This window comes from Anarrhichthys ocellatus, unplaced genomic scaffold (assembly GCF_004355925.1).
Source record: "Anarrhichthys ocellatus isolate YVR2014 unplaced genomic scaffold, GSC_Weel_1.0 scaffold47, whole genome shotgun sequence".
Classification (NCBI taxonomy): Eukaryota; Metazoa; Chordata; class Actinopteri; order Perciformes; family Anarhichadidae; genus Anarrhichthys; species Anarrhichthys ocellatus.
The window spans coordinates 1,012,105-1,039,202 of NW_022280077.1; the positions used below are offsets into that span (position 1 = coordinate 1,012,105).

The 27,098-nt window shown below is 42.8% G+C and overlaps 3 protein-coding genes across 4 annotated transcripts in view; 1 reads left to right on the forward strand and 2 right to left on the reverse strand.

Moving 5' to 3' along the window:
• Positions 1-6,253, reverse strand: part of inpp4aa (inositol polyphosphate-4-phosphatase type I Aa) — a 15,768-nt gene extending 9,515 nt beyond the window's left edge. The window contains exons 1-4 of one of the 2 annotated variants that reach the window (XM_031869468.1): positions 6,147-6,253; positions 1,355-1,628; positions 1,200-1,244; positions 26-144 (exon numbers count right to left, since the gene is read on the reverse strand). In XM_031869468.1, coding sequence (XP_031725328.1) covers positions 26-144; positions 1,200-1,244; positions 1,355-1,454 — 264 coding nt within the window. In that variant the 5' untranslated portion in view covers positions 1,455-1,628; positions 6,147-6,253. Of the gene's footprint in view, positions 1-25; positions 145-1,199; positions 1,245-1,354; positions 1,629-6,146 lie in introns of those variants that run through there. The other variant, XM_031869469.1, reaches the window with a different exon arrangement.
• A 1,066-nt stretch (positions 6,254-7,319) lies between these two features.
• Positions 7,320-18,070, forward strand: slc9a2 (solute carrier family 9 member 2). The gene is made up of 13 exons (XM_031869472.1): positions 7,320-7,850; positions 7,960-8,174; positions 8,264-8,512; positions 10,598-10,848; positions 10,943-11,160; positions 11,885-12,084; positions 12,551-12,640; positions 12,725-12,795; positions 14,022-14,189; positions 14,297-14,402; positions 15,950-16,066; positions 16,339-16,426; positions 16,680-18,070. Exons 1-13 carry the CDS (start codon positions 7,583-7,585, stop codon positions 17,093-17,095), a joined length of 2,457 nt encoding a protein of 818 aa, XP_031725332.1. The 5' UTR covers positions 7,320-7,582; the 3' UTR covers positions 17,096-18,070.
• Positions 16,017-25,574, reverse strand: mfsd9 (major facilitator superfamily domain containing 9). The gene is made up of 6 exons (XM_031869524.1): positions 25,250-25,574; positions 24,064-24,151; positions 23,803-23,846; positions 21,828-21,957; positions 20,061-20,270; positions 16,017-19,982 (listed from the first exon to the last, which is right to left on the reverse strand). The coding sequence occupies exons 1-6, from the start codon at positions 25,334-25,336 to the stop codon at positions 19,111-19,113; spliced, it is 1,431 nt and encodes a 476-aa protein (XP_031725384.1). The 5' UTR covers positions 25,337-25,574; the 3' UTR covers positions 16,017-19,110.
• Between the last annotated feature and the right edge of the window lie 1,524 nt (positions 25,575-27,098).

Sequence of the window (27,098 nt, forward strand, 5' to 3'; positions counted from 1 at the left end):
CAAGGGAAAGCGAACAGTGGTGTACCTCTATGATTTCAGTTTGAGCGTGCTTGGTCCAGAAGGCCTGGGGCGGAGTGGTGCAGCTGATGGCGACGAAGCTGGTTGGCTTACGGTCCAGAGAGGGAGTGACCAGCTCGCTGCAGGCTGCCCCAACGTAGAAACACAGAGAGAGATTACAGACGGTGGGATTTAATGGTGGGATGGTCACTAATCCTTGGCCATGTGAGGAACGTGTAATACTGTATTTTTGCAGCACTTGTTTACGGTAATGCTTTCAGTCACTGCACACAAATGATGTTGTCGACTCTTGAGCCAATCAATGACCATATGTCAAGATCATCCAAAGCAGTATCAAATGATGTTTTTGCCTAATTATGGGCAGCTGTAAACATTGTTATATTATCAACTTAAACTAATATGGTGAACATGATTGCAAACAGTTGCATATTTACAGACATGGAACAACATCATCGTTCATTTGGAGTTGTGTGTCTGGGTAAATGTAAAGTCCAATATCCTTCTTGGTCTCTCCGCCAACTACTGAGAGAAACTATACTATTATATAATATACTATTTCTTTTTACTACACTACTATACTATTTTCATCTAGGGCTTAATACACATTTGGTGCACTAGTCAGTTTTTACCACAACAGCTGTATTTGGGATTGACTCAAAATGAACAACAGTGTAAATAAATCATAACGAATGAAGACGTCAGCCGGTGCAGCGGTGTTACTCATTAATGTGTTTTTGTGTGGAGCAACAATGGAGCAACAATAAAGAGGAATGAGCTGTATCGGGCTCTGGACACACAGACAACACTTGCCTGTGTCGTTACTAGGATCAATTCATTGTTGGTTTTGTTCTGGTCATGAGATTTGGTAATGCTCGACTAGCTTGGACTCATTAGGCCTGCTGGTGTCAATGAAGCGGACTCTGTCAACACAAGGTGTAAGTTCTAGGAAGAGAACACACAGTCTGATCCACATTCAGTGTGCAGCGGTGTATTCATGGCTTCTTCCTCGATTTATTCTAAAGGAGAGAAAAAAATCCAATTCCTGCCGGTTGATGATCAGTCAGAGGTGACACGTGTGTGCGTGAATTGACTTTTCACTTTGGAATCGGTGTCCCTGCACCACAAAGGAGACATAGCAAGTGTTTGTGCGTGTTACCTTGTACTCTTCTCCTTAAACTTACCCACACTAAACTCCAGCACAGGCTCGTCTGGATCCTCACTGTTGCCTGTAGGACAGAGAGAAAAAGAGGAGGGGGGGAGCTCATTTTTTTTAACGCCCTGGTATTTCATTGCCAATGAGGTAAACAGGTTACCATGGTAGCAGTTACTTAGTTACCCGATAGAGCCAGCCCCATCATCTCAGCTGAGAGATCAAACGTGTTGGCCCGGTAGACCGACCACGGCCGATGGCGGGGGCTGCGCTCCTTCCCGGACATGGTGGGCTCACGGCGGCGCTGAGGATGGATTTTCAGAACAAAAAGAGCTGAAGAGTGGAACGATGTCGAGCAGACTCAAAATCAAAACTCCGTCTGTCACGTCACTCCTTTGAGGTATTGGCTGGTTTCCCTTGCGTGTTGATCTGAGTGCTCACACGTTTGGCAATGTTAGGTCTGAAAGAAGAAAACAACAAAGTGATGCAGCTGACACAGACTGGGCAACTACTTGATACTGATGTCATCCTTTCATTGAGACGGTAGCTGAGCTCAGAGAAATTAGACAGAATTAGAAAGCTGCTGGCAATTAGCCATGAAGGTTGCTACTGGCTGCGGAAATGCTCAGCATCACTTTACAGTCTCCAATACACACGGTTAAAGCGATGAATAACTAATGGAGGTTGGATGTCTTGGCATGATGCTCCATTGTGAGATGAGCAGGGATTGAGAGTTGAGTAGTTTCCTGTCAGTGCCGACTTATCTCGCTCCCTCTGATAATGTGCTAATACAAGCAGTGGAGGGAAAAATCAGTGGGGGAAAAATGTGACTTTTCACACAGCTGTAGGAAAATGAAACAGAGCGTCGCAGCACACTGAATCTTCACCTTCTATCTCCTGGTGCTACATGTGCTTTCCTGGTGTTCTTTCACCTTTCTGACGGACTAATGTCAAACAAACATGCACGGACAGATATATAATGAGGTAAATGCATTTCATGCATTAAGCCAATCCGCTCCAGACATAATATTCTAGGACACTGTGGATATCTTAATTTATAATAAAGTATTTATTGCCTTGGTCCTGTTTAGGGTGATTTTATTAGTCTGAGGATCTTTGTTCTCTAAACAGTGCATAATCAAAAATAAAGCGCCTCTAGCAGCCACCAAAAGACACACACACACACACACACACACACACACACACACACACACACACACACACACACACACACACACAAAAGTTTGATGTGACAAACAATGTATATGTTGTTTGTTCTGTGGAAAAAATAACAGGAAGTCATTTTAAATCAAAAGGATTTATCTTGAAAAGCATGAATTTCTCTGATTCTTCAAATCTTTGAGTAATATTGGAAACCTGAAAATGTCACATAAATGTACCATAATAATTTGTCATGGACTAATGTCCATAACATGACATTTTTGACCTGCCAGTGGTATAACACAAGAGGACAGGGGGGGTCACTGAAATCTCCAACAATCATCCTCTGGGGGCCATGAATATTAATACCAATCTTGATAGTAATCTGACGTGCAGTTCGCTAATATGCTGCTCTAACACGAGTAGTTGATGTCAAACAAACGGACTGGAAATGCTTAAAATCTCTTCATATCTAACATCCAACAGAGAATTCACTAAAATCCCTCTTTTATTATATAAACAGTGCAACCGTTACAACCGTCACAGGTACAACCTTCTCATTTATAGAACAACGATTACTCCACCACATCCAGGAAATGCTTGTGGTGCACTGCATAGTGAAATTGTTACGTCCGATGCTCATTTTGGATGACGCTGCAAAGCCACGGCGTGAATGGCTGCTTGTGTTGTTAAGCGAATAACACGGCTCCTGCCAAGTTTATGTGCAACAGCGAGAGAAGAGGAAACTGAAACCGTGCCAAGTGTGTCACACGGTGGAAACACTACGGTAAGGGTGAGAATCAGCAACAAGACAATCAAGCTGTCAGTATATTGATTTACTTTTCCTGCAAGGCACAACTATGCACAAATATGAACCAGAGGAGAAGTAAGACACAGAGGAAGAGGGAGAAAAAAAGGGTGCGTGAAGAAAATGTGAAAGGTTAAGAGCAAAGGAAAAGGATGCAGCAGGTGGTCTCATGGCTGACCTGAGCTGAAAGGTGCTTCAACTTGCCGCATTCTAACTTGCCACAAATGTTTGCATTTCCTGTGGCATGTCAGACTCAGTTCACATTTCCTCTTTAGTGCTTGTGTGTGTGACACACAAATACACACTTGCCTTTGCTCAGAGTGATCAAGTGGCATCAATTTCTCTCCCTCTCAGCCGTAACATACACACTCCTGGTGGGTTGAGGGCATATCTGCTACTGTGAGTGTCTGTCTGTCTTTGCCATTACACCGACAAAGGGAGAACAAATGTGTGTGTGTACCGCTGTGCATTCATGTGTAAGGCCTTCAGCATCCGAGGTCTATTTTTATACTTCGTGAATGTGTTTTAACGTCACACACCACGCACAAATGAACTGAAAGTCATGTGCGTATTCACACACGCTAAATCCAGAGTGTGAGTGTGACGCTCTCTGCCAGTTTAATCTCTGTTTTGGCACCTTCGTGGGAGACCATAACGGATGACAATTACGGCGCGGATGCTCTGCCTCATTACTCTGTGTGGGAGTCGTTGTCAATGGGAGCTGTCTTTTAAAATGCTGTAATCTGCCAGGGGCACTGTGGGAGGCTCTCGAGAAAACCCACAGTGGATCTAATGGAAAGCCACAGGGATCCTCAGATCATCATCACATCTGTCAGCCACATGAAGTCGGCTTGATGAAGGACAGATCGCCTGGGAGCGGAGCTCAAACGTCTTGTCAATTAACTGATCAGTGGATGGACAATTGATTAACAACAACTTTTTTAACCGTTTATTGCAAAAATGACAAACTGACTCTGGTTCCACCTGGCGAAGATTTGCTGTTTTCATTTGTTTTACATGATTATAAACTGAATATCTTTGGATTTTGGACTGTTGGTTGGACTGTTGAACACATCCCGTGCCATTGTATGGAATAAATGACTAATCTATTAATTAATCATATCAATCAATCATAAACTAAATTAAAATGTAACGATTTTTTCTATTAATTAATCTGCTGATAATTTTCCTGACTAATCAGTTTTAAAATAGTGAAAAATGCCCATCACACTTCTTACAAACCCAAAGTTACTTCTCAAAGTTTTTTTATTCGACCAACAGTTCCAAAGCCGATAATATTGAAATTATAATGATGTAATTCAGTGAAGAGCCGCCTATTGTCATTTATAAGAAGCTGGAACCAGAGAACGTTTGGTATTCTTGCTTGAAATGATTATTAGATTACCAACGATTCAGCTCTTATTGACAGATCATAGTTAGTTGATGTAGATTTCTGGATAGGGGCAGCAAGCAGCCACACTGATGAAGTGCCACTGAGCAAAAGGTGACCTTTGACCCAAGATAGGCGAAACAGGTCAGTGGGAGACTGACAACTATGGTTTTCCAGCTTCAACAAAAGAAGAAAAAAAGATAGTATACATGCAGCAAGGATGCAAGTGAGGTAGTAACAGCAGAGAGGACAGAGAGGATTCAGGTGGGACTCGTGGTTGACAGTCCTCTGGGGCGGTCTGGAGACTAAACTGACCCAGTTAGTGAGTCTGGCGGCACACAGCTGGCCCCCTGCAGATGCTGTCAGCACCGGCTGCACTGCAGTGCCTCCCTCTCAGATGTCCTCATCCTTAACTCACCTCCTCCTCACCCCTTTAAATCTCTCCCGAATGTCCCCCTTCTTCTGCTTTGTCATCATCCCTCCCCTTTTTTTGCTCTAGCCATCTCCCTTTTCCTGTAGCCATGGTGTCCCTCTCAATTTCAATCTATTGATCCTGGTTCGGTCCAGAGCTGAGCTGTGCTGATCTGCGTCCCCATGAGTCCGACCTACAATCGTGGACACGGCTGACCACATGGGTTTGACGAAAGCGGTACAAAATATGCAAACGTGTTCACTCACAGGAGGAAAACATTTATCCGCACATAACATGCAAACACAAGCATGAGGAGGAAGTAACGTCACGTAGCCTATAGAGAAGCACTTGTTACCAAGACAGCAGAAACCTTTGATGACGACGATGATGATGAGTGGTGATGAATGAACTACAGGATGATGCTACAGGATCACACAGAGTTAATTTTTACTCCAAGTATCAGGAGAAACACACACACACACACACACACACAGATGCAGGAGACAGACAGAAAAAGAGGAGACAGTCAGAGGCGAGCCACACATAGTGTCCTTTAGTTCCCTCTCTGTTATGAAAAGAGTGAAAACAATGATTCAACAGATCAAATCTAATCCTTTTACGCTCTGTTGGGAGCATCCGGGAGGCCTGCAATAGCGTGACACCATTGCTTCATGAGCAACACATCCGGTTTTAGATGTAAGGTGTATGACACAAAAACAAACATATATATAACATCATTCTCCATAATCCTACATGAACAGTCTCCTGGCCTTTACCTGCGCGAAACAGGGTGTCATCCAGCCTGTTTAGCCTATTTCTGCCCCAGAGCTGTCCAAATGGGAATCTATTTATGGCAGTATTGGCCAGTAATATATACTTCTGGATACATATATATCCTCTGACACTCGGACAATAACAACTATTGCGTCATGACATATCTGCTGATGCTCATTCGGCAAGGCTGCCGCATGGTGCTGCAGGACGTACAGCACAATAAACACCACGCCATGTATAAGAATAGAAACAGATAAATGGACATTTGAGATCTTGCCAATGGCTGTAAACATGTCTTATTCCGCTCCTGCTGCGAGGTGCTGGTCTCGCTTTACGACAGCATCCACCGGTTTGAACAAACGCCCTTCGACAAACCGTTAAATGATGAGATGTCACATGAGAAACACACGCGGAAAAAATAAATATGTCATACCGTTTAGAGAAATGCGAAGGTGTCTTTTCATATTGATGCGCATCCTGGTTGCTACTCGACGATGTCTGCAGTCAAGACTCGCCCTGACTCCCTCTGACACATCGAGACGTAATAGCTCCGCTGTACGCAGATCCTTCTCCTCTCCACAGGGGGGCGCGGTCGGCCTGGTCTGCAGGGAGCCACCGTCCCACGCGCTGCTGCAGGTGGGTTAATACGTTCATGGAGAAAGCGTGGGTGTTTTCACATTGAGCCAAATAACAACATCTCTGTCAATTGAATACTATGGAGGCACACGTTATGATTAATACGAATAATAAACACCCACTGTGAGTCACAGTTGATCTGGCTAAAGCAGCTCTTTAATCCAAAATAAGTTTCCTTTTTTGTAAAGTATCGTTGTTTGTCATAATAGATCCGTTTCGGATATTGTAGGAGGGTATTGATTTATTTTTTCTAAGCCAAGGGGAGGGTCCAAAGAAAGTGGGAGTTGTTTTTTAATTTAATTAAAAAGGAGATTCAACACTAGTCCACACGTCAATAATTTAAAAATAGCCCCTGAGTGAAAATTATTATGAGATACTAGGTCCAAAATTATTTTTTTAAGGAAAGGTAAGAGATTATGAGAATCATAATATACTTATTAAAAGTCAAAATTCAGAATTTCAAAATGATTTTAAGAGATTTGACTATTGTTTTTACTGAATCATATGTCATTGAAACGTTGTAATGATGAAAGTAAAAACTAACAACGGTTTAGAGATACTTCATTCTGATATTGACATAATATCTTAGATAACGAGATGTTTGGTTACTACAAACATTTTTATCTCGACTGATTTTTTTTATGTCATGATAAGCATTGGAATCAAGAGGTAAACTGGTTAAAGAATACACATTTAAAGGAAGAAAACGCTCCACATTAGTCAAGAAATATGTTTTAATTCTTCACATTTGCGGTCGGAACCACTTTGGATAAATCAGGGGACATTTTTTAAGTGACAGGTGAGAGTGGAAACTCAGGTGTTGGGTGTTGTTCAGGAAACTGGTGTCACCGAAACTCAAGAGTGGTCCCTGAATGGCTCGCAGAAACACCGCGCCCCACCCTTTTTTATCTGCTTCAAGGTGACACCCAATCAGAGCCGGGCTCGGGGCCGCGCCCAGCCTGTATCGGAACTCGAGGACGCGCCGCAGGTAAACCACAGGTGTGTTGTCCCGCAGTTTGAAGGAGACCAATCCGGATCCATGCAACCCTGAGCGCGAAGGAAAGTTAATTAAGGCTTCGCTGTTGAAGATGGAGTGATTGCAGGAACAGTTGAAATCATCAACTTTAAGAGGAGACGCTGAGTTGCTTGTTTTTTGCTCTCTCTCTCTTTTCGACTGTGGATTTGAATGAATTGATTGATAGTCACATCAAGTTGGATTGCTGTGTAGAGGCTATGGGTTTGTGCACAATGGATTTACGAACGGGAGTTTTGCTCGTCATTTTCACGTTCTCAAGTCTTCTGCATGACTCCAGAGGGGAAATCCCACCCAAACCAACCGGCGGTGTCTCGATTCTGCCGCCGATTATCCCCGATAATGGCCCCCAGGCGTTTCCAGACGCGGAAAAGGCGAATATGCCAGTGTTTACAATGGATTACGAAAGAATACAGATACCATTTGAGATCACTCTTTGGGTGCTGCTGGCTTCATTCGCAAAAATTGGTGAATAACATGTGCTGGTGATGGATTACGATCCAAGCCTCTGATTATCTTGTGACCTTTTCAGACAGGTGGCCTTGTTCCTGTTTTTGAACCAATTGTCTTTTCTCAGGTTTCCATGTGTACAAAAAGATCACCATCTGGGTGCCAGAGTCCTGCCTTCTCATCACCATCGGTCTGATCGTGGGTGGCATCATGCACTCTGTGCACGAGGAGCCCCCTGCTGTGCTCAGCAGCAATGTCTTCTTCCTCTACATGCTGCCCCCGATTGTCCTCGACTCTGGATACTTCATGCCCACCAGGCCTTTCTTCGAGAACATCGGCACGGTCCGTCACACACATCAGCTTTCCCGAGCCACATTCAATGTCTTCTTCTCCTGTAGAGCCATTTTAATGTCTTCCTTCTGTGTTTGCAGGTGCTGTGGTTTGCAGTGGTGGGCACTCTGTGGAACAGCATCGGCATCGGCATGTCCCTGTTCGCCATATGCCAGATCGAGGCGTTCGGCGTGCAGGACATCAACCTCCAGGAGAACCTGCTGTTTGCCACCATCATTTCGGCCGTGGACCCTGTGGCCGTGCTGAGCGTGTTTGAGGACGTGTCTGTGAACGAGCAGCTCTACATCGTGGTGTTTGGAGAATGCCTCTTCAATGATGCCGTCACTGTGGTGAGTGGGCTGAGGCCGAGTCCAACAAAGTGGGGTTGGTTGGTGTGTTTTTTGTGTACTCTAAGCTGAGTCTTTCTGCAACACGTTGGCGTACTTTGACTTCCTCAGGGCTCCTGCTTGTTGTGAAAACATGCAGAGCAATGAGCAAGTTGTCATTACAAACTGTTCTTATTGTGTTAATGGCATTTGACACTCAGGGCCAGCATGCCAGTGGGCCTTTACATGTGGAGAGATAAAATAAAGGTTCATTGGGAAAGTGCTGCAGCTAGTGTGAAAGCAGAATCACACACTTATTGTTCACCATATTGCGACTCCACCTACCATTTTAAAACCCAATTTGGATCCCTAATTCCAATGCTTCTATTATATAAAATGGCAGATCCACTATCTTTTTGTCTGACGCTTTTCTATTCTTTCTCTTAGCGGCTCAGCTCAGGTTTCGCAAGATACCGTACGATTAGTTGACTCTCTTTTCTGGGTTAGTACGCCTGTATGAGAACATAACGTGTGTCTGTGCACTGACAAGATTGCTGAATAGATAAATAACTAAAAAATGGAAGTGACGTGATGTTGTTAGAGACGCCCCCACAAAGACCGGAGCCGTGTAACGTTGGATGCTTGTTTGCGCAGATGCTGCCAAACCAGTTTCTAAAGTTGATGCTGGCTGTAAGGGAGGGGTTAACGCTTACAGACAACATCATCCGAAACTTCACTGAAATGAGCTCATGCTCAAATTTCTCCCTTTACCCTCTTGTTATTGTGTTCACACACACACTTACAATAACCTGCTCTTAGTTTTGGTGTGGCTATCCTTTTGTTTAACACACAGTAGCAGAGCTGATACAGAGAGGGTATAGACACACATTTACCCAGGAGACTGGGAAAGCCCAGGTATGGTCTGCACAGATGGCTTTGTTTTGCAGAATTACACCCATATGTAATATGTAAACAATATGTAATGTTTGCCAAAAGAACAACTACTTCCGATGAGCACTGCATCCACTGGTTAGGGGAAAGGTTGTAACAGCTCCGCCTTTGACTGAGAGTGCCGGGTTATCATCTGTGAAAAGAGGGAACCGTTGCTGCCTTATATCTTACATCTGCCTTTGATAAACGTTTGGCTTGTTAACCCTAGTGTTTGACAGGCTCACCCCAGAGCGTGTCTGGTATTCTCTCTCAATAACGGCAAATCCCATTAAAAGACCCAACCAACAATGAATTGATCCACTGACACTCATTGTCTGTGTCGACATACAGCTTATTCCTCTGTGCTATACAGCGCCGTTGTTATCCAAAAACTAGTAAAAACACATCAGTGAGCCACATTGTTGCACTGGCTGGCATGTTCCTCCCTGGGAACTGCACTTAATTTAGAGACTATCCCACATACAGCGTCCTGCTGCTGTCAAAACTCACCAGCACACCAAATCTGCAATGCCCAGCTGCTATTGGAAATCATTTAGCCTTTTAAAAAAAACAAAGTATTTAAGAACAAATTGGCTTGGTGCCGAGACTGCCGCTGACAAAATGGGGAATTTGGAAAGTATTGCAAGACACAAATATAGATTCTGACCAACTTAATGAAAACATTAAATGTGCTCTAAGTATTGTGTATTGTATCTTTTACAATTCTGTAGTCTTTTGCATCATTTACAATGTCTACAAATGTCTTGTTTTCTCTGAAAACGCACTGTTAATGGTGGCGTGCAGTCCGACAGCATATTTCTAACAGCCACACCACCGTGAAACAGCAGTGGGTTGCTCCTTGTTCTTTGTCAGAACAGGAGGAAAAGGAACAAAGCTGGTTGCTCTGGCAAATGCCCCGTTTCCATGAGTCATTCTCATTTCACTGAGTGTGCTCAGTGAAATGACATTATCAAATTGCAAACAGTGCAGAGTAAATATTACAATAAATCACTGTTATCTGCAACTGTGTCATTAGAGGCCGCAGCCCCTGACCACCCACGACCTCTCACAGGGATGTGTGGGCCGTTTGTGCACGTGCGTGCATGCAAAGCTGTGCATAAAAGACCGTGTGCCTGCATGAGCGCTTCATCATGCTTTTTGTGTGCACGTGTTTTACAGGTGTTGTACAACATGTTCAACTTTGTGGCGGAGATGCCGGAAGTGGAGCCGGTGGACGTTTTCCTCGGGGTGGCGCGGTTCTTCGTGGTCGGGCTCGGCGGGATGGGCTTCGGCATCCTGTTTGGCTTCACGGCCGCCTTCACCACGAGATTCACCTCCAAGGTCCGGGAAATCGAGCCGCTCTTCATATTCATGTACAGCTACCTGGCCTATCTAGTAGCCGAGCTCTTCGCCATCTCATCCATCATGGCGTGAGTAGATTCAAACACTTTTTTTCTGGTTGAAATATTTCAATGGCGCAAGAATTCTACGTAAACACAGCAGCTTCATGTTTCTTTTCTGCAGCATTGTGACCTGTGCTCTCACCATGAAGTACTACGTTGAAGAAAATGTTTCCCAGCGTTCCTGCACAACCATCCGCCACGTGGTCAAGATGCTTGGCTCCATCTCCGAGACCCTCATCTTCTTCTTCCTGGGGGTAGTCACCATAACAACAGAACACGAGTGGAACTGGGGCTACATCCTGTTCACATTGCTGTTTGCTTTTGTGTGGAGGGGTCTGGGTAAGGAGAGGGCAGGGGGTATTTATGCTTGTCTTGGCATCTGTTGGTCTTGTTGCACGATTTAAAGGGGCCCTGTGGAGTTTTTGACCGCCAGGAGTGCTACGAAGCAATGTTTTTACGAGTGGGTCCCTGTCTAGTTTTTGTCGTGCACACACTCAAGGACACACACGCTTCGATTGGTTTCATGCTGTCCGACTGCCAATCGCAAGTTATAATAAAGGCAAGGAAGAAGAAGACTGCCAACAAGCAACATGTATTAAAACGGTATAGGATTTAAAATATTTAAAAAATTGCTTTGCAAATGTATTATAAGGGGGAAAATACATTTTTCATTTTAGAGAATAACACTGAATGTAAATATGACTTTTGTTTGTGTACAAGAAAACTCCACGGGGCGCCTTTTAACTGTTTTAGTGGCTATGAGCTGACGGTCTGCTAAAATATCAAAACACTGAATTAAACTTCAACCCCCATTTAAAAAGGTTGTTTTGGCTGAACCGCGCCGTGCTAAAGTGATGCAACAAAGCACACTGAAACAGGCTTGAAGCTAGAGAGGGCAGCAACACAGTGGTTCAGCCTTGCCTTAAGTCGCTCGAGTGTTTTGTATTTTAAATTGTTCGTGAAACGAGCTGCTAACACAGCATTGATAAGTTATCAGTTAAATTATTTGGTGCAGATTTCAACCTAAAATAACATCCCGACGTTGCTCTTCCTCCCATCACAGGTGTCTTGGTGCTGACTCAGATCATTAACCCTTTCCGCACCATCCCATTTAACTTGAAAGATCAATTTGGTCTGGCCTACGGGGGTCTACGAGGTGCGATTTCATTCGCCTTGGTCTTCACCCTTCCCGAGAACATCGGCCGCAAGCAGCTCTTCGTCACTGCCACCATTGCTGTCATCCTCTTCACTGTCTTTCTCCAGGTAAGAGGCTGACTGTGTGCTTCTACTCAAAACATTTCACACAGTTGTTTGCTGCGAAATCATTTGTCTTTTTAACTTAGAACGGTATATATTCGTGTTTCGTCTTAGTATTAGATTTAATTGAATCAAATAGTCTCAGTCAGAGAGAAACAGACTCAAGTTTGGAACACACCACATGATTTAAATTCCAGATCAGAATTTATTTCTTTATCTCGTAATTTTTCTGTGTTTTGGATACACTCTAACAGGTCTTTGTCCACCAAAAAATTAGAAGAGCTTTTTGCTGCTACAGTAAGGACTCTAGATTCTGTATCCTTTTATTTATTTAATGCCCAATCTTTTGACAGTCAGTTTGGATTTTAAACTACTGTCCAAAAATAAAGAATTACAAAATAAAACTTAAAAAGTCCTCTAATATCTTTCCGTGTTCTGCTGAATCTGTGACCTTTCCCTTTCTCCTCCGCAGGGCATCAGTATCCGACCTTTGATTGAGTTCATCAACGTCCGCAGAACCAACCGCAATCTTGACACCATCAACGCAGAGATTCACTGCAGGGTACGCTACAGATTGTGATTGTTGTAAATGTGGTGTGCCGTATATTACTTTGCACAGTGTTAACCGGTGTCATTGTGCTCTCAGCTCATAGAGCACACTATAGCTGGCCTAGAGGACCTCTGTGGACAGTGGAGCCACTTCTACTGGAAGGACAAGTAAGAACTTTCTCTCTCCAGAAGTGTGCTCATTCTGCTTAACAAGATGCTTTTATTACCACATATTGATTATTTACAGCCACAAGTATTAAAGTACTCATTGCTTCATATCGTTGCGCTTAAAGAGAAAGAATCTGCAGTGAAACTGGATAAAGAGATGGCGGTTTTAGTTTACCTGCTCTCAGTTTCCTTCTTTTTTGTTTTGTTAGACAATGCTATTGTTCACTCCCGGACTGTGTGGGAATTGACAGCTAATCACACTTTGGTGTCGTGTTCAGCTTCCGCCATCAGCAGTGACAGATGTTTTTCTTCCTAAAGCTGTGAAATGTTTTACTTTACTTAATGAGTGTTTTGTGTTTTGGAGCTCAGTAGTTACCTGCATTAACTAATAACTGTAACTATTTCTTCATTTATTTTGTGAAAAACCCAATTTAGATTTTAAATGGGTTTATTTTCACTCTGTAGTCTCAAGAAGGCTGATTTCTGAGTGAGAATGTATTTATTCTGACCATAACTGACTATTGAGAATTACTTTCACTTACTGTGGCAAATCTATCTGGTTAGAGGATGTGGGCATCATAAACAAATGCATTTCAAATGAATTACATTTACATATAAACCTACAGCATGTCATAAACCTAGTGATATAATATGTAGTAAGTCAGTGTTTACCTCGCAGTGAGTGAGTTATATTTATTTATATATATATATATATATATATATATATAATTATTTATTTGTTCACTTTAGGTTTTCTGATTAGAATCAATGGTAGTTTGTAGAATTATATCTTAAAAGTAGCTTTCTCAACACTGCAATGATAAAATCTATGACAATCGTAGTTTTCATTGTAAACATGCAATCTTATAAAGGATATATAATGTATGCTGTATGCTTTGTTTTAGAGTTGTACTCTGGCACGTAGTATGGGGTTAACTGGCTTTAAGCTTTAGGGTGTTTTGAGGTTAGTAACAACCGTATTGGGTGAACAGTGTAGCCCGCAAAGTAAAGATAATTCATCAGGACAGTGATCCTGAACTTACAAAAAGCCAAACAGTCGGATGTTCTTGATTGAGCTTAGGAACTATAAACTTACAAAACTTTTACACCAACAAAAACGAAATAACAAAAAACCCTAACCTTATTCTTTAACCATCATTGTTCACTGGGCCTTCATAGATAGCTGCCCATCCTACTCAACGTAATCCCTTTTCTCTCTATATCAGGTTTATGAAGTTCAACAATCGAATCCTGCGGAAGATCCTGATCCGAGACAACCGGGCCGAGTCCAGTATTGTGGCGCTGTATAAGAAGCTGGAACTGCAGAACGCCATGGAGATCCTGGACACTGTGTCTGGAGACATCAGCGCCGCTCCGTCCATTGTCTCTCTCTAGTATGAAGCCTTCATCATGTCTCTCTGGCGATCACACCACCTCCTTATTGTCTATACAGTCAAAAGGGTAGAGAAAATCATTTTTTTTCTTTGCATCTGTCTTTTAGTGAGGAAAAGAAAGGCCCGGCTAAACCTAAGAAGAAGTTCCTGGCTCCTGACCTGAAGAACATGCATGACATCCTGTCCAAGAACATGTACAGGATCAGGCAACGGGTGAGATATTAAATAATCTTGCAGGATAACCCGACATGTGCGCACCATTCTGCTTCTCTCTCTTTTTCATTCATGTCTTATTATGCCTCTCAGTGATGGAAAGTAACGTTTCATATTTCAGTACAGTTTTGAGATATTTGTAGTTTTATTTTATACTTCTACTTCACTACTTTTCAGAGCGAAATATTGCATATTGTTTTTACTACCCCATACATCTGAGAGGTTACTAGTTTTATTATCAAGCAAATGATACGCTGATTAAATAGAGTGCATTGTTGAAGATTAAACCAGGGGTTACTTTGACGACCTTGGGGCTTCTTGACACTTACCAGTTGTTACGAGATCCACCAAAGAGGCATTTCTCCTCTACTTAATTAACATGGTTTAATTCACAGTTTAGGTCTTAAAGAGGTCAAATAATCCAATATTTCACAAAAACAGCAAATGATAGAAGCAAAGGCCCACAAAAGTGAATACAAATTCTTCGTTCCTCTGCAAATAAACTTCTCACGACACCTGACCCCTAGTTTGGGAACCACTAGATTAAACTACTGAACAGTATATTCAGTAGTTCCATCATGCTGATTACACTTTGATGCATCTATATAGAACATTTCATGATGATAAGTCTCTTGTCATTTCTGCTTTGTCTGTAATCAGGTGAACACATTTTGTTTTCGACTGACTTTGACAAACTGGGAAAAAATAGACCTTCTGTGACGCCTTACTCCCACACAATGATGTGTTTATCCCTAGCACTGAAATTCAGAGCTGTTTTGCATAGCCAAACACTGTGGCCGGCAGTACTTTTCCATTAGTGACATGACCTCACACACAGAGACGCTTTGATGTGGAGACAAAAATAGGGAGCGTGTGCTTCTGATCTTGTCCGATTGTCCTAATAGCCCCTCTGTTCATGTCTCTCACACAAACGCTGCGTCTCATGTGCCCCTTTTAAACTAGCATCACGTTGGAATTCAACAATTTGATTTATTTGAAACTTAATTAGATGAAAATTCAAATAGTAATGTTAAGAGAACAGAGTGTTAGATTGGCTCCTATTCTGTCTGATCGTGTTGACCTCTTGTGAAATAGACGGGAGCATTTTGTTGACATTAGACGTTTCTCTAAAGAGCAGTGGCAACCTTTTAGAGTCTTTGAAATGTTTGTTTTAGGTGTAACTAATTGCTGCAGGTCAGAAAGATCTATGCTGACAAGAGATGTGTACGTTGCATAGTGTGGCAGGTCGCAAACACCAAACGGAGACACCGACCCTTTCAGTTCAGACAGGTGTGGCCAGTTTTGGTTGAGTAATCCGAGCTCTAAAGAATGCCGACTCCCCTGAAAGCATTTTAACAGTCCATTTGTCTGTTCTTTGAAGTTACCTTTATGTGAAATCATTGTGGCTGCCTGTTAGCTCGCTTGTAAATTCATTACAGATGGACACGTCCAACATGGTAAAATCTGTGAGCGGGAAGCATCCACGGTCTGAATCTGCTGTGTAATAATGTTATATCTTGTACCTTTTTTTTTTTGTCTTTAACCAGACGGTGTCGTACACAAGTAAGCATGCCCTGCCCAACGACAGTCACACCAGAGAGATCTTGATGAGACGCCACGCCAGCGTCCGCCGCAGCATCCGACCTGGCAGCTTTCAGTCATCGGTAAGCAGGCAGCTCTTTCACTGGGGCTGGTATTGACTTGAGGTGTTGCATTATGAGCCACGTGCAGTATGTTCTCAGCCCCTTAGTTAAAAGTAAGGAAGTGAGAGCAGTATTGAACCTTGTGAGAAGCAGGTTAATTATCTCTCAGCTACACTGAGATGAAAAGTGTCCCAAATTTAACAACAAGTTTGTTTTCCATATTCTCATCCCTCATTCATTATTCTCCTTTTTCTCTCCCTTTCTATTCTGCTGTTTTAATCCCATGTTATCAGGTGGTACCCAAATCCCAGAAATATTTCTCTCTTCCTGCTGGGAAAAGTCTGGATTCAAAATTCCCCCCTGGGAGGCAGAGCTATACAGGTGAGCTTCTGAAACTACTAGTTTTCCCCATTTAAGGCTTCTTAAGTAGATTTAAGGTTGGAAAAATCATTTTAAACGCAAGAATCAGAAGTTTGTGATGACTGACCCACTAGCAGGTCAATGAGGTTTAATATTGAGGTAAATCTCTGTACCAACATTCATTTGCAGTTACTTACATGCAACTGTGTGATGGCCTAATTCAATTCCCTTCATAATTTCTTTATAATTTTGTCATGTTCTTCCACTGTCCCAGATGATCAGGAAACGATGTCGGAGGTGGCCTACCCCTCCAGACGTTCTCGGTTTGGCCAGCCCGCACGCTCCTCCTCCGGAGCCATGATGCCTCTACGCAGGCTGGACACTGTAACAGAGGCACACTCTGTTGACATGCTGGATGAGATCACAGGGGAGGACAGAGGCAGGTCGGGGCGTGTCACGTCCAGAACAAACTCCTCCTCCAGTGATTCCCACATTCCCGCTCCTCACCGTCGCCTCTACTCCTCCGTTGAAACCGAAAGCGCCTCAGCTGATAACTTCAGGAACGGGCATCATGAAGCAGAAGACGAGCAGCAGCCTTCGTCCCCACCTCCAGGCTGGGCTACTGAACCCCGAGACAACGCAGCGCAAAACCCTCTGCTCAGGCGGCCTCAGTGGAACCCGAAGATATAAAAGTGTCCCTGGGCTTTCAAGAGCAGCTGGACTGCCACAGGCTCAGGTTCTCGAGCAGCTCCAGGGTCTCTACATACGACTGTGTGTTCATACCACTCAACGATAAATGACCACTGGAGGTCCATTCATTCCTTATTAGAGGTGAACCATCCTCCAAAATGAGCCAAAATGGTAATGCCTTGAAGTCAACGGTGTCAGCCACACCAGAAGCAGAGTGCACTATAGTGAAGCAACGCGACATGAATCGTCACCAGTGACTCATTCTGACAATTTTATCCGTGCAGTTACTTCACCCATTCACATCAATGTGATTTTCAATACGTTATCTTCCTGTAGGATTTTTAAAGATTATGTAATTTAAACTATTTTATTTTTAGTCATTATTTCTCTCTCCTTGGATGTAAATAATATACTTTTTTTGTACTATTGTGTGTGACAGTTGTATAATTGAGAATACAAGTTTTTATATTTAGGCCATATTAGTTTAACATGAGGAACTATTGCTGTGCAGTACAAAGTTCTCTTGGGACTAACTGGAGGCCTTCTGTGTGTCGATTACAGTGATGGACCTCACATATTTGGGCCCACTTTAATATTTTTTCTGTAATAAATTTTCTATGTTGTTGGAAGCTGATATCAAGCATTCTCAATCAAACCATGGTCACAGTGCAAGTTTATAAATGTGACACTGAAGGCACTGCGCATGGAGGAAAGAGGAGATGGGGAAATAAGTACAGTCTATAAGAATGAAGCATTTATGTCATTGTTTCATTTACAACTCAAGACTTGCATACACAAATGTTATTACTTGTGACTTTTTGGCACAAATATGGCATGTACTTCATAGATTCACTGACAGCTTTACAGAAATGTATACAATTCTCCCTCTTAACCAGGGGGTATTTGGGCTTTTAAACAACAGTGGAGATCAGTATACAGTTGATAATTTAAACCTCCCAAACCCACAAGCTGTGAAATAAGAGAACCCAGTCAGTATCTTTGTGGGCTGCCTAGATCCGAAAGCCATTCAGATCTGGATCCCCTTCCTATGTCACATCTAGGATCATAAGAATATACCGCCACCCATCTTGATCCACCCACAGCTTGAGAACTTTGCAAAGGTGTACCTGGGCTTTTTTCGGGAGGGGGGCTTAAAGAGACGGGCTCTAAAAAGGGAGCTTTTCAGACAGAGGATGACTTCAGGTATATTAAGACAATGTGAGAAAAATGTGTTTTGAACATGAAAGCATGTCAAAATTACCACATGTTCCCATATAATTTCTTAAAATATCCACTAAACATATCCTAAGAAAAATGAACAAATCTCTGTAAATGTAAGATTAAGAACAAACATTTGGTCGTATACCACCGTAGGAACCATTTTGGATGCAGTGCATTCATAGAAACAACTGGCATTGAGGTAAAATGATTCAAACTAATTATGGCTGACTTGCCTACTCTTAAACAACAGTGTGATCTACCTTGAGGGTCAGTTCATTTCTGAATGTTTTAAGCATTACTGCCGTAAGGTAATTGTCGCCGTCTTGTATTTTGATGAATTAGAATAAGTTATTTTCACCATTAGTGTATCATCAGCAGGTTGACACTAACTCTAAAGGACTGTGTACAATGTAGTGGTTAGAGAATTACATTAAAAATAAAGTGTGCATTGTTTCCGAGCTGTCCCAAGTAGCATGTGCCGACGCAAGGCTCTTACGTTTCTGTTGCGTCAAACTTCAGCCCTGGGGGAAGCAGATTCATTTTCTCAGCTATAACGTCACCTCAATGAGTTTTGAAACTGCTTTTTTTCTGAGAGATCTGCTGCAGTGCTGGTGGTGATGAGCCATTTACTGGGATGTTGTCGCATCCACAGATGCGACTGCCAGGGGCATTCCAGCAGGACATATCGTTCCCACTGTGAGCCTGCTGTTCATCTTCACAAAACTTCACACTGGCTGCCTACAAAATAAGAGCACTTCTCCGTGTGGTAGATTTGCAATTATTTTTAAATTAATTCAGTCACTCAGAGCTTGGCTTTCTTTTGTCATCCCTTTTCTGTCCCATTTGGGGATCCTAATGAGCATTAAACCTACAGCTGCAAGAGCTAAGACCACTCCCAGACTGGGGGGGCCACATGGGCTGAACTCCTGGGTCAGGCCAGAGAGGAGAGGGGCCAGGATTCGGCCGACTGCTGTCACTGACTGCCCGGCTCCGATCAGAGTCCCACTGGCCTGGGCCCCTCCTCTATGTAGCTCCAGGTCTGTGACGCATGTCCGTCCGATCGTGGTGGAAATGGTAAAGAAGGTGGCGGTGAGCAGCACCTGCCACACACTGGGCGCGACAGCGTACAGGAAAATGAGTGAACAGGTGAGAACTGTGGAGTGGAGCAGCAGAGCAGGCATGTTTTTCCCATACAGCTGGGTGACGGGCCCCACCAGCAAACCAGCCAGGGCCCCTAAGGTGCTGCTGTAGCTGATCAAATAACCTGTCACCTTTGGTTTGAGGGAGAAACGCTCCTCCATCGCCAGAGAGAAGTTACTGTGGTAAAGCATGATAGCTATAGCCATCAGAAGACGCATGAGGAAGAGGTCCCACATGTCAGAGGAGGCCACCATGTAGATCTTGGAGCCCACTGAGGACAGCTGTCTCCAGGCAGGCTGGAGCAGGGACACCTCCCTCCACCCGAGACCCCCTCGGTGCGTCCCCGGCGCTCTGGAGCCTGGGTCAGTCTCTGCTGCCGACACTGGGTGGTGACTATTTGCACGAGAGCCATTGCGAACCGACTTACTGCAGTTGTTGTCATGACAAACTTTACTTGTGTCGTTGCTGGAGTCATTGTCATTATGGAGAATTAGCGTTTCGCTCCATGGTAGCATCCATACAAGCCCTGGAGTGATGAACACATAATGTCAGATAAAGACTCCAAATACAATAAATCAGTTATTTCTCTCCTTTATTCACCCACCTGCATTAGTGAGGAAGATGACGGCACAGGTAAAGGACGAAGTATAAAAGCCGCCTTCATGCTCCGTGAGGTAGCCGCCCACCACAGGACCCAGGATGAAGCCAACACTGGAGGCTGCATTGAAGTGTCCCATCACCAGAGGGCGCTCTGACTCAGACACCAGGTCAGACAGCAGCGCTCTGCAGATGGACAGGGAGTGCTTGAACAGCCCTGAGACAGAAAACAATAATAATAATAATAATAATAATACATTTTATTTATATAGCGCTTTAAAAGGCACTCAAAGACACTTTACATGGTAAAAACGGAAACAATAAAAGCATTTATAATAAAAACAAAATCTACAACATGACAGTAAGAAAAAATAAACACGAAGAGAAAGAAAACATACATGACTGACTTTAGAGGTTAAAAGCAGATTTAAATAGGTGAGTTTTAAGTGCAGTTTTGAAGGTGGCGAGTGATGGAGAATGTCTGAGGTGTTGGGGCAGGGAGTTCCAGAGGGAGGGGGCAGCAACGGAGAAGGCCCTGTCCCCCCAGGTCCGATGCTTGGACAGAGTAGGGGGGGTAAGGAGGTTGGCGTCGGCGGATCTGAGGTTGCGGTTGAGAGTGTGATGGTGCAGGAGGTCTGAAAGGTATGAAGGGGCGAGGTTGTGGAGGGCTTTGTATGTGATGAGGAGAATCTTGAACTGGATTCTTTGCTGTATGGGGAGCCAGTGGAGGTTTTGAAGGACTTGGGTGATGTGGTCTCTGGTGCGGGAGTGGGAGAGCAGACGGGCAGCTGAGTTTTGGATGTATTGTCGTTTATTGATGATTTTGGTGGGTGAGCCGTACAGGATGCTGTTGCAGTAATCCAGTCGAGAGGTGATGAATGTGCGGATGAGTGTTTCAGCGGCTGCGGAGGAGAGGGAGGGGCGGAGACGGGCGATGTTTTTGAGATGGAAGAAGGCGGTTTTTCTGATGTGATTGATGTGTCGTTCATAGGAGAGAGTTTGATCGAAAATGATCCCAAGGTTACGGACATGTGTGAAAGCAGGAACAGTGGTGCCATCAATGCAGAGGGAGAAGTTGTGGAGGGATTTGTTTCATGATTTGGGGCCGATGATGAGGACTTCAGATTTCAAAACAGTCAATGCACATTGATCTTGATTTAAGATGAAGGTGGTGGCTTTGTGCAAATTATAAGAACGTTGTTATTTCACATAAGTTCTCATACCACTAGTCATGTTTTTATTGTCCCCAAGAGCAAAGAAACAGTCACAGAAACAGTCTATAAGGTCAGTGTTTTCCCTCCATACAACTTGAATGAGAAGTTGGCCCCAAAATGAAAATGAGGTAGGTAGCTATGTACCACCACGGTGAATGTATTTAAATCTCTTGTAGTGAAGATTTAAACTCTTCTTCAGTTCATAAGACCATCAAACAAACAATGAATTTATCCTAATTGTCTCATTTCATCCCAACTTTTTAGCAACAAAGCATGGTCAGTAAAGAGAGGTCAAATAAATATTCTCATTTGGATCTATTGCAAAATCATTTGGCGAGACACTTGGTTTATGCAGCACAAGCTGTTAAGCACACATCTGGTGACGTCAACAGACCACTGCAGACATTTTTGATTTGTCATGGTACTGGTCAAGTAGGAAAAGCAGAGGTATTACTAATAACATTAACGATGAAAAGCTAAATGGATTACAGCCTTCTATGATTTTTTACACCTGTGATTTTTGTGACATGACTAAATGTCTTCACTAGTTTGGGACTTACCCACAGGAATCCGTGCGAGGACAAACAAAGTGATGCTGGTGGACATCCCGAGCAGGCCGTAGCCTAGAGCGCTCAGCAGCAGACAGGTCAGCAGAGAGTACTGCCGGCCCACCACATCACTCCAGCTCCCCTGCCAATCAAACAGGAAATGACCATCTGCGTTTTTGCATCAGGGGCCCGTGGGACACGTCCCCACCACAGAAGAAGTTATAGGCTTTTCTCTATTTCAGACACAATAATGGCAAACTTAACTTTGTCTACTTCATAACTTCTTTTTTGCATTTTTTCAGAATACTCTGAAAGAAATCTCTTCTCTAGAAAAATATTGCTTTGTAGTGTGTGTGTGTGTGTGAGACTTTGTCTTTGTGCCTGATGCTTGGTGTGTTAACATTACAACAGTAGTGATGACTCGTGGAATAATTAACTACGGTACAATTTAGAACTTCACCCCTGGAGCAGAAAAAATGGAAATTAAAACATTTGGGACCACATCGACAGGATGGCTTGATCATATCTTAAGAAGGAAAATAAAAAAAAACAACAGCTCAACAGCTGGTAGATGCACCTTTTCGTTGCTGTGCAGAGATCACAGATGTGTACCGCAAGTCACAAATGGTACACTACATGGTAAACAACGCAGGGGCCGAGAGGTTTTGGGAATCTATTGTGGTGAAGGACAAAACGACGTTGGCCTGTTAAATGACGTACTGACACATCTTGAGCCCCTGAACCTATCAAGCTGATAGTCTATTTGATGATGGCAGATCGTAACATTGTCCTTTGGTGGTCTTGTATGTTAAGATATGTCGTCTGATATTCATTGTGTGATTTTAGATGGCATTATTCAGCTGGAATTTTGTCATCACCGCTGTCTCCCCTCTCTCAATCGCGCGCAGTTTATTGGTAGTGAGAGTTGGGTTTAATCTGATAAATCTATGGAATGTTTAAATTGCATCACCAAATTTTCTTGTATGAATATTGTGTGGCCCCACCAAAATTTTCATACAAAAAAAATCGCCGCTGGAAATGACACGCAAACAAAAATCCAACAAAACTTTCCATTCAATGAAAAAAAGACGTTTAGTGGAAAGATTGTGGACTTTTGTACAGTCCTATGAAACATCTGGACGGGTGGAGTCAAGGCCTAAACTTCAATCCTAATTCAATGGGATTAGTGACAAATCCCAACACTGGTAGCGTGTGGGAATATTAAAATGAAGCAGAAATCCCAAAACCCTGAGTCTCCTCTCAACCAAGCAGATTTTATTAGTTTCGCCCTGCAGCTCTCTCTCTGGCGCACGCACGCACGCACGCACGCACGCACACACACACACCTGATGAAATAATGAAATTAGGACCAATTGAGTTTGCTGTGTTCTGGGTGTAGCCTGGTGGGATTATCATAGAGACCCGGCTGTTCATGTATCCCTGCGTTTATCAGGATTCAGCCGGTCTGCACATGGGATCCAACAGTTGACTCCTTATCTGTTTAATTTGTCGCATGACCCCTGAGAATTAAACAAATTTCAGGCTGCAGGGGAAAGATGTGAAAAGCTGAGAATCTTGTGTCAGATGCCATGCTTATTGTAAAGTACCGTCACTGCATTTCTTGAGTACTGGTAACGTCTTAACAGTTTGGACAAGGTTTTAATCATCAAGGCTTTGATTTTTCATCCAACGGTAAATACACTGATAAAACAACTCCATAGTGTCCAGTTATGGAAGGATACAAATTCCTGTGGAAAGATAGTGATATTTGTGTGTCTGCGGCTAATCAGGTGTTGCTTGTGTGTGTGTGAATGTGCAGAGACTGGGTGTATTAACAGCCAGTGTTTATTGTTTTCACAAAATGCCAGAGATGACATGGAATGCAACCACTTTGGCCACTAACAGTGAGCATGCCTTGTCCAGCAGGAGAGGCTGAATGGGGGTTAGAGACAGAGACCTTTCAGAAAGAAACAAAGTTAATACTTACAACTATTGTGCTCGAGAAGAGCTGTAAGATCCCATATGTAGACCCTGCAACAGTTCCATATTTTGTTTTAATTCACACTTAGAGCACACACCATGCAACAATAAAAATATCTACAGTTACAGCACAGGAAAACAGGACATTATCGGTTATCACACACACACGCGCACACACACACACACACACACAGCTTGCTGCCTAATTATGCGCGACCCTGGAGTACAGTACATCTGCTTGGAGGTAACTTAATAAATTACAACTTACCTACAATACCAGCCACAGTGGGGCTTGCTCCAAGGGCCCTCACGTGATGGCTCAGCAGCGGTATGATCATGCTCACGCCAAACAAGTCCTAAAGTAAACAAGGAATTGAAGGAGAAAGAAAGCAGGAATGAGCCCAGAGCACGCCATCATCATTATCAGGACTTTATCACACCAGAAACCTCTGAACAGAATGAAACACTTAAAAACCAGTTTTAAGGATGGTTGCAGCAGCCTCAGAATCTCATCACATTGCTGAGATGAGTGCAGCTCCTGCAAAACTCTTTATTGAAGCCACACAGCGGTTCATACAGTGTTTTACTGTCCTCAGCTGTAAATGTCTGCCAAACAATCTGAGCGCCTGGATTCTTTTAGTCACCTTTAATTAGATGATCATTAAACCGGAAAAAACAGGCTGAAATGTGAAGTTAGTCCTCTGAAGAATGACTGCAGATTGGCAACTTGGATATCTGGATTTTCACTATCTTTAGAATTCCACACACTGATCTAACTTCTAGCATGGGGGTTTCACCATGTTTTTTTTAACCTCAAGGAAGTGCCAGTCCTCTTTGCAACATATTTTACTGACAGTGACGAATTGAAGAGGCAAACCCTCAATACACTCGAAAGGTGTCGAAACAGCCTGACATGTTGAATAGAAGCTCCCTTATTTAGTAGCTGCACAACTGCTGAGTTTAGGGCGATATCTTTCAAAATACACACACAAATCAAATGGTTTTGATTACATAAATAACGATGTTGGTCTATGATCATCTATGCTGGGTTTATAGCCACTGGCCGTGCACTTTTTCAAAATATGACATCATTGTTGCAGATATCAGAGTTAACTTAAAACAAAAGTGCATGACCAAGCACACGTTTTCACAAACCATGCTTGAAGATTTGATATTGTGCTGCACGTAAATATGACAGGTGAGTGTTTAGGGGGTCTAAAGTGCAAGATTTAGGTTAAAGGGAATATAGTGCACTGCCTTTGCTTTGCTGCCTAGGACATCAATACATTGTTAATCCCCTGCAAACACCTGGAGGAAACCTTAGTGATGTTTGTATAGTTTGAAAATGAAGCACATTTATAATATATATACTGTATATATATGTTTACATAATACCTTTGAGTTATGAAAACATAGGCTCAATTCACTCAATCAAGTCTCGGTTAGCTACTCACCATGAAGCCCACCACATAGATACATTGTATAATCCTCGTCCGTCCTCTTGGTTTCTGAAGTAGGGGGCTACATTTCTGGTTGTTCATCCTCCCGATGTGACAGCACGGCTGCAGCCCAAAGCGGAAGCTCGTCCGCTCGACTCTGAATTATCCAAACACAGCACAGAGCTCGTCTCCTTAACCCGGCGGAGGTGTCACGGGCAGGAAGTGAAGAGATACGTCTGCCCGAATGTGGCAGGCGTGAAATGTGGCGGATTTTAAAGAGACTATAAACGTTCTGCGATGACACCGATTTTTCGAGTCGTATTGATTTCTTAGGTGTTCAACTGCGTGTTGTCTTTTATGACCCCCCCCCCGCGGCTGCTCTGACAGTTGGTATCGCCCGCGACGTCACATAACTGAATCGGTTAATACTTATTCATAAACAGATGAGTGGATTTTTGATTTTGACTTTCTTATTTTGACTTTTAAAAGTTGTATTAATTTATTATATATTTGCCAAATAGTGAGATTCCTCTTCGGTAGGAATATTGTTTGTTATTTGACTTTTAAATGCGGTTCGATTTTTTTGCAATATTGAAATACCAAGGTGACTTAAATTTTGACTTTATACGTTATTCTGTTTTTTTTTTTTTACTATTGTTGACATATATAAAAATATATCTATAAATGGCAAGAGGCCTCCATAACTCATATAGTTCAACTACAGATTTTTCTCAGCCTTATTTTGTTTTAAACTGTAACATTTAGACTGACCGAGATTAGATCCTTTTCTACCACCTACGTGGGGAATCCAACAAATCTCTGCACACTGCAGAGATTTAAGGATGATTATACAGTAATTTACTGACTACAGTGCTGCCATGGACAATATTCCTGTTTTACAGCAAAAGTACATGTTTTAGCATAAAGTAAAACAACATTACTATTTAAGTACTTGCAGTAATTTAGTGTAGTTTATAAAGCATTTAAACTAGTACAATCACTACCACAACTACTCCAGTTACAGTGTACAGTATTTGAATGCAGTGCAGTTAGGAAACGATGCATTACTATTTCATAATTATATCACACACTATTTACCACCTTCAACTGCAAACATTTTGGTCGTATTGTGTTGCATGCTCAGTGCAAAACTCAACAGAATTAATTCTGTTGTTTTACATTATATATTATATCTGTACCTTTATGGCAAAAACTCCAATCAGTCTGAGTAATAGATACATACCCCCCCCCCACACACACACACACACACACACACACACACACTGCAGAGGAGTATATGTGGGTGGAATGCCTGGGTCACATCAGTGTGCATATTTGTAGCTTCACTGCTAAATGTGCCCCGTAGATGCTAATAAATCAGGGATTCCCCTCAACGACTGTTTGTTTTCATACCTAAAACAAGCATTGATGACACTAGCTAAATTGCCTCACAGTATTGGCTAAATGTCCAAATGGCTTTTGTTATCAAGGCCATTAAAGTATGAATTCAATTCAATTAAATGTAATTTATTTTGTACAGCCCAAAATCACAAATCACAAATTTGCCTCAGAGGGCTTTACAATCTGTACACATGTGACATCCTCTGTCCCAGGACCCTCACATCAGGATAAACCCTTTAACAGGGAGGAAAAAAAAGGAAGAAACGTTAGGGAGAGCAACAGAGGAGGGATCCCTCTCCCAGGGTGGATGATAGATGTCATGTGTACAGAATGAACAACATAACAGAGCTATTAAATGCATATGACAGAAATTATTCATGTAATGTGAGTAGTAAGTAGAATAATGATGTAAATACTGTTAAATTACTTTTCAAACTGACATGCTAATTTACAATTTAAACAT

Excerpts from the sequence above, each read along its gene's own strand:
- slc9a2 (XM_031869472.1), top strand. The coding sequence starts at position 7,583 with ATGGGTTTGTGCACAATGGATTTACGAACGGGAGTTTTGCTCGTCATT. Across the intron at positions 8,513-10,597 it reads TCAATGATGCCGTCACTGTG|GTGTTGTACAACATGTTCAA; the intron begins GTGAGTGGGCTG and ends CGTGTTTTACAG. Across the intron at positions 10,849-10,942 it reads GCCATCTCATCCATCATGGC|CATTGTGACCTGTGCTCTCA; the intron begins GTGAGTAGATTC and ends TCTTTTCTGCAG.
- mfsd9 (XM_031869524.1), bottom strand. The coding sequence starts at position 25,336 with ATGAACAACCAGAAATGTAGCCCCCTACTTCAGAAACCAAGAGGACGG. Across the intron at positions 24,152-25,249 it reads TCTATGTGGTGGGCTTCATG|GACTTGTTTGGCGTGAGCAT; the intron begins GTGAGTAGCTAA and ends TGTTTACTTTAG. Across the intron at positions 20,271-21,827 it reads CCTCGCACGGATTCCTGTGG|GGCTGTTCAAGCACTCCCTG; the intron begins GTAAGTCCCAAA and ends TTTCTGTCTCAG.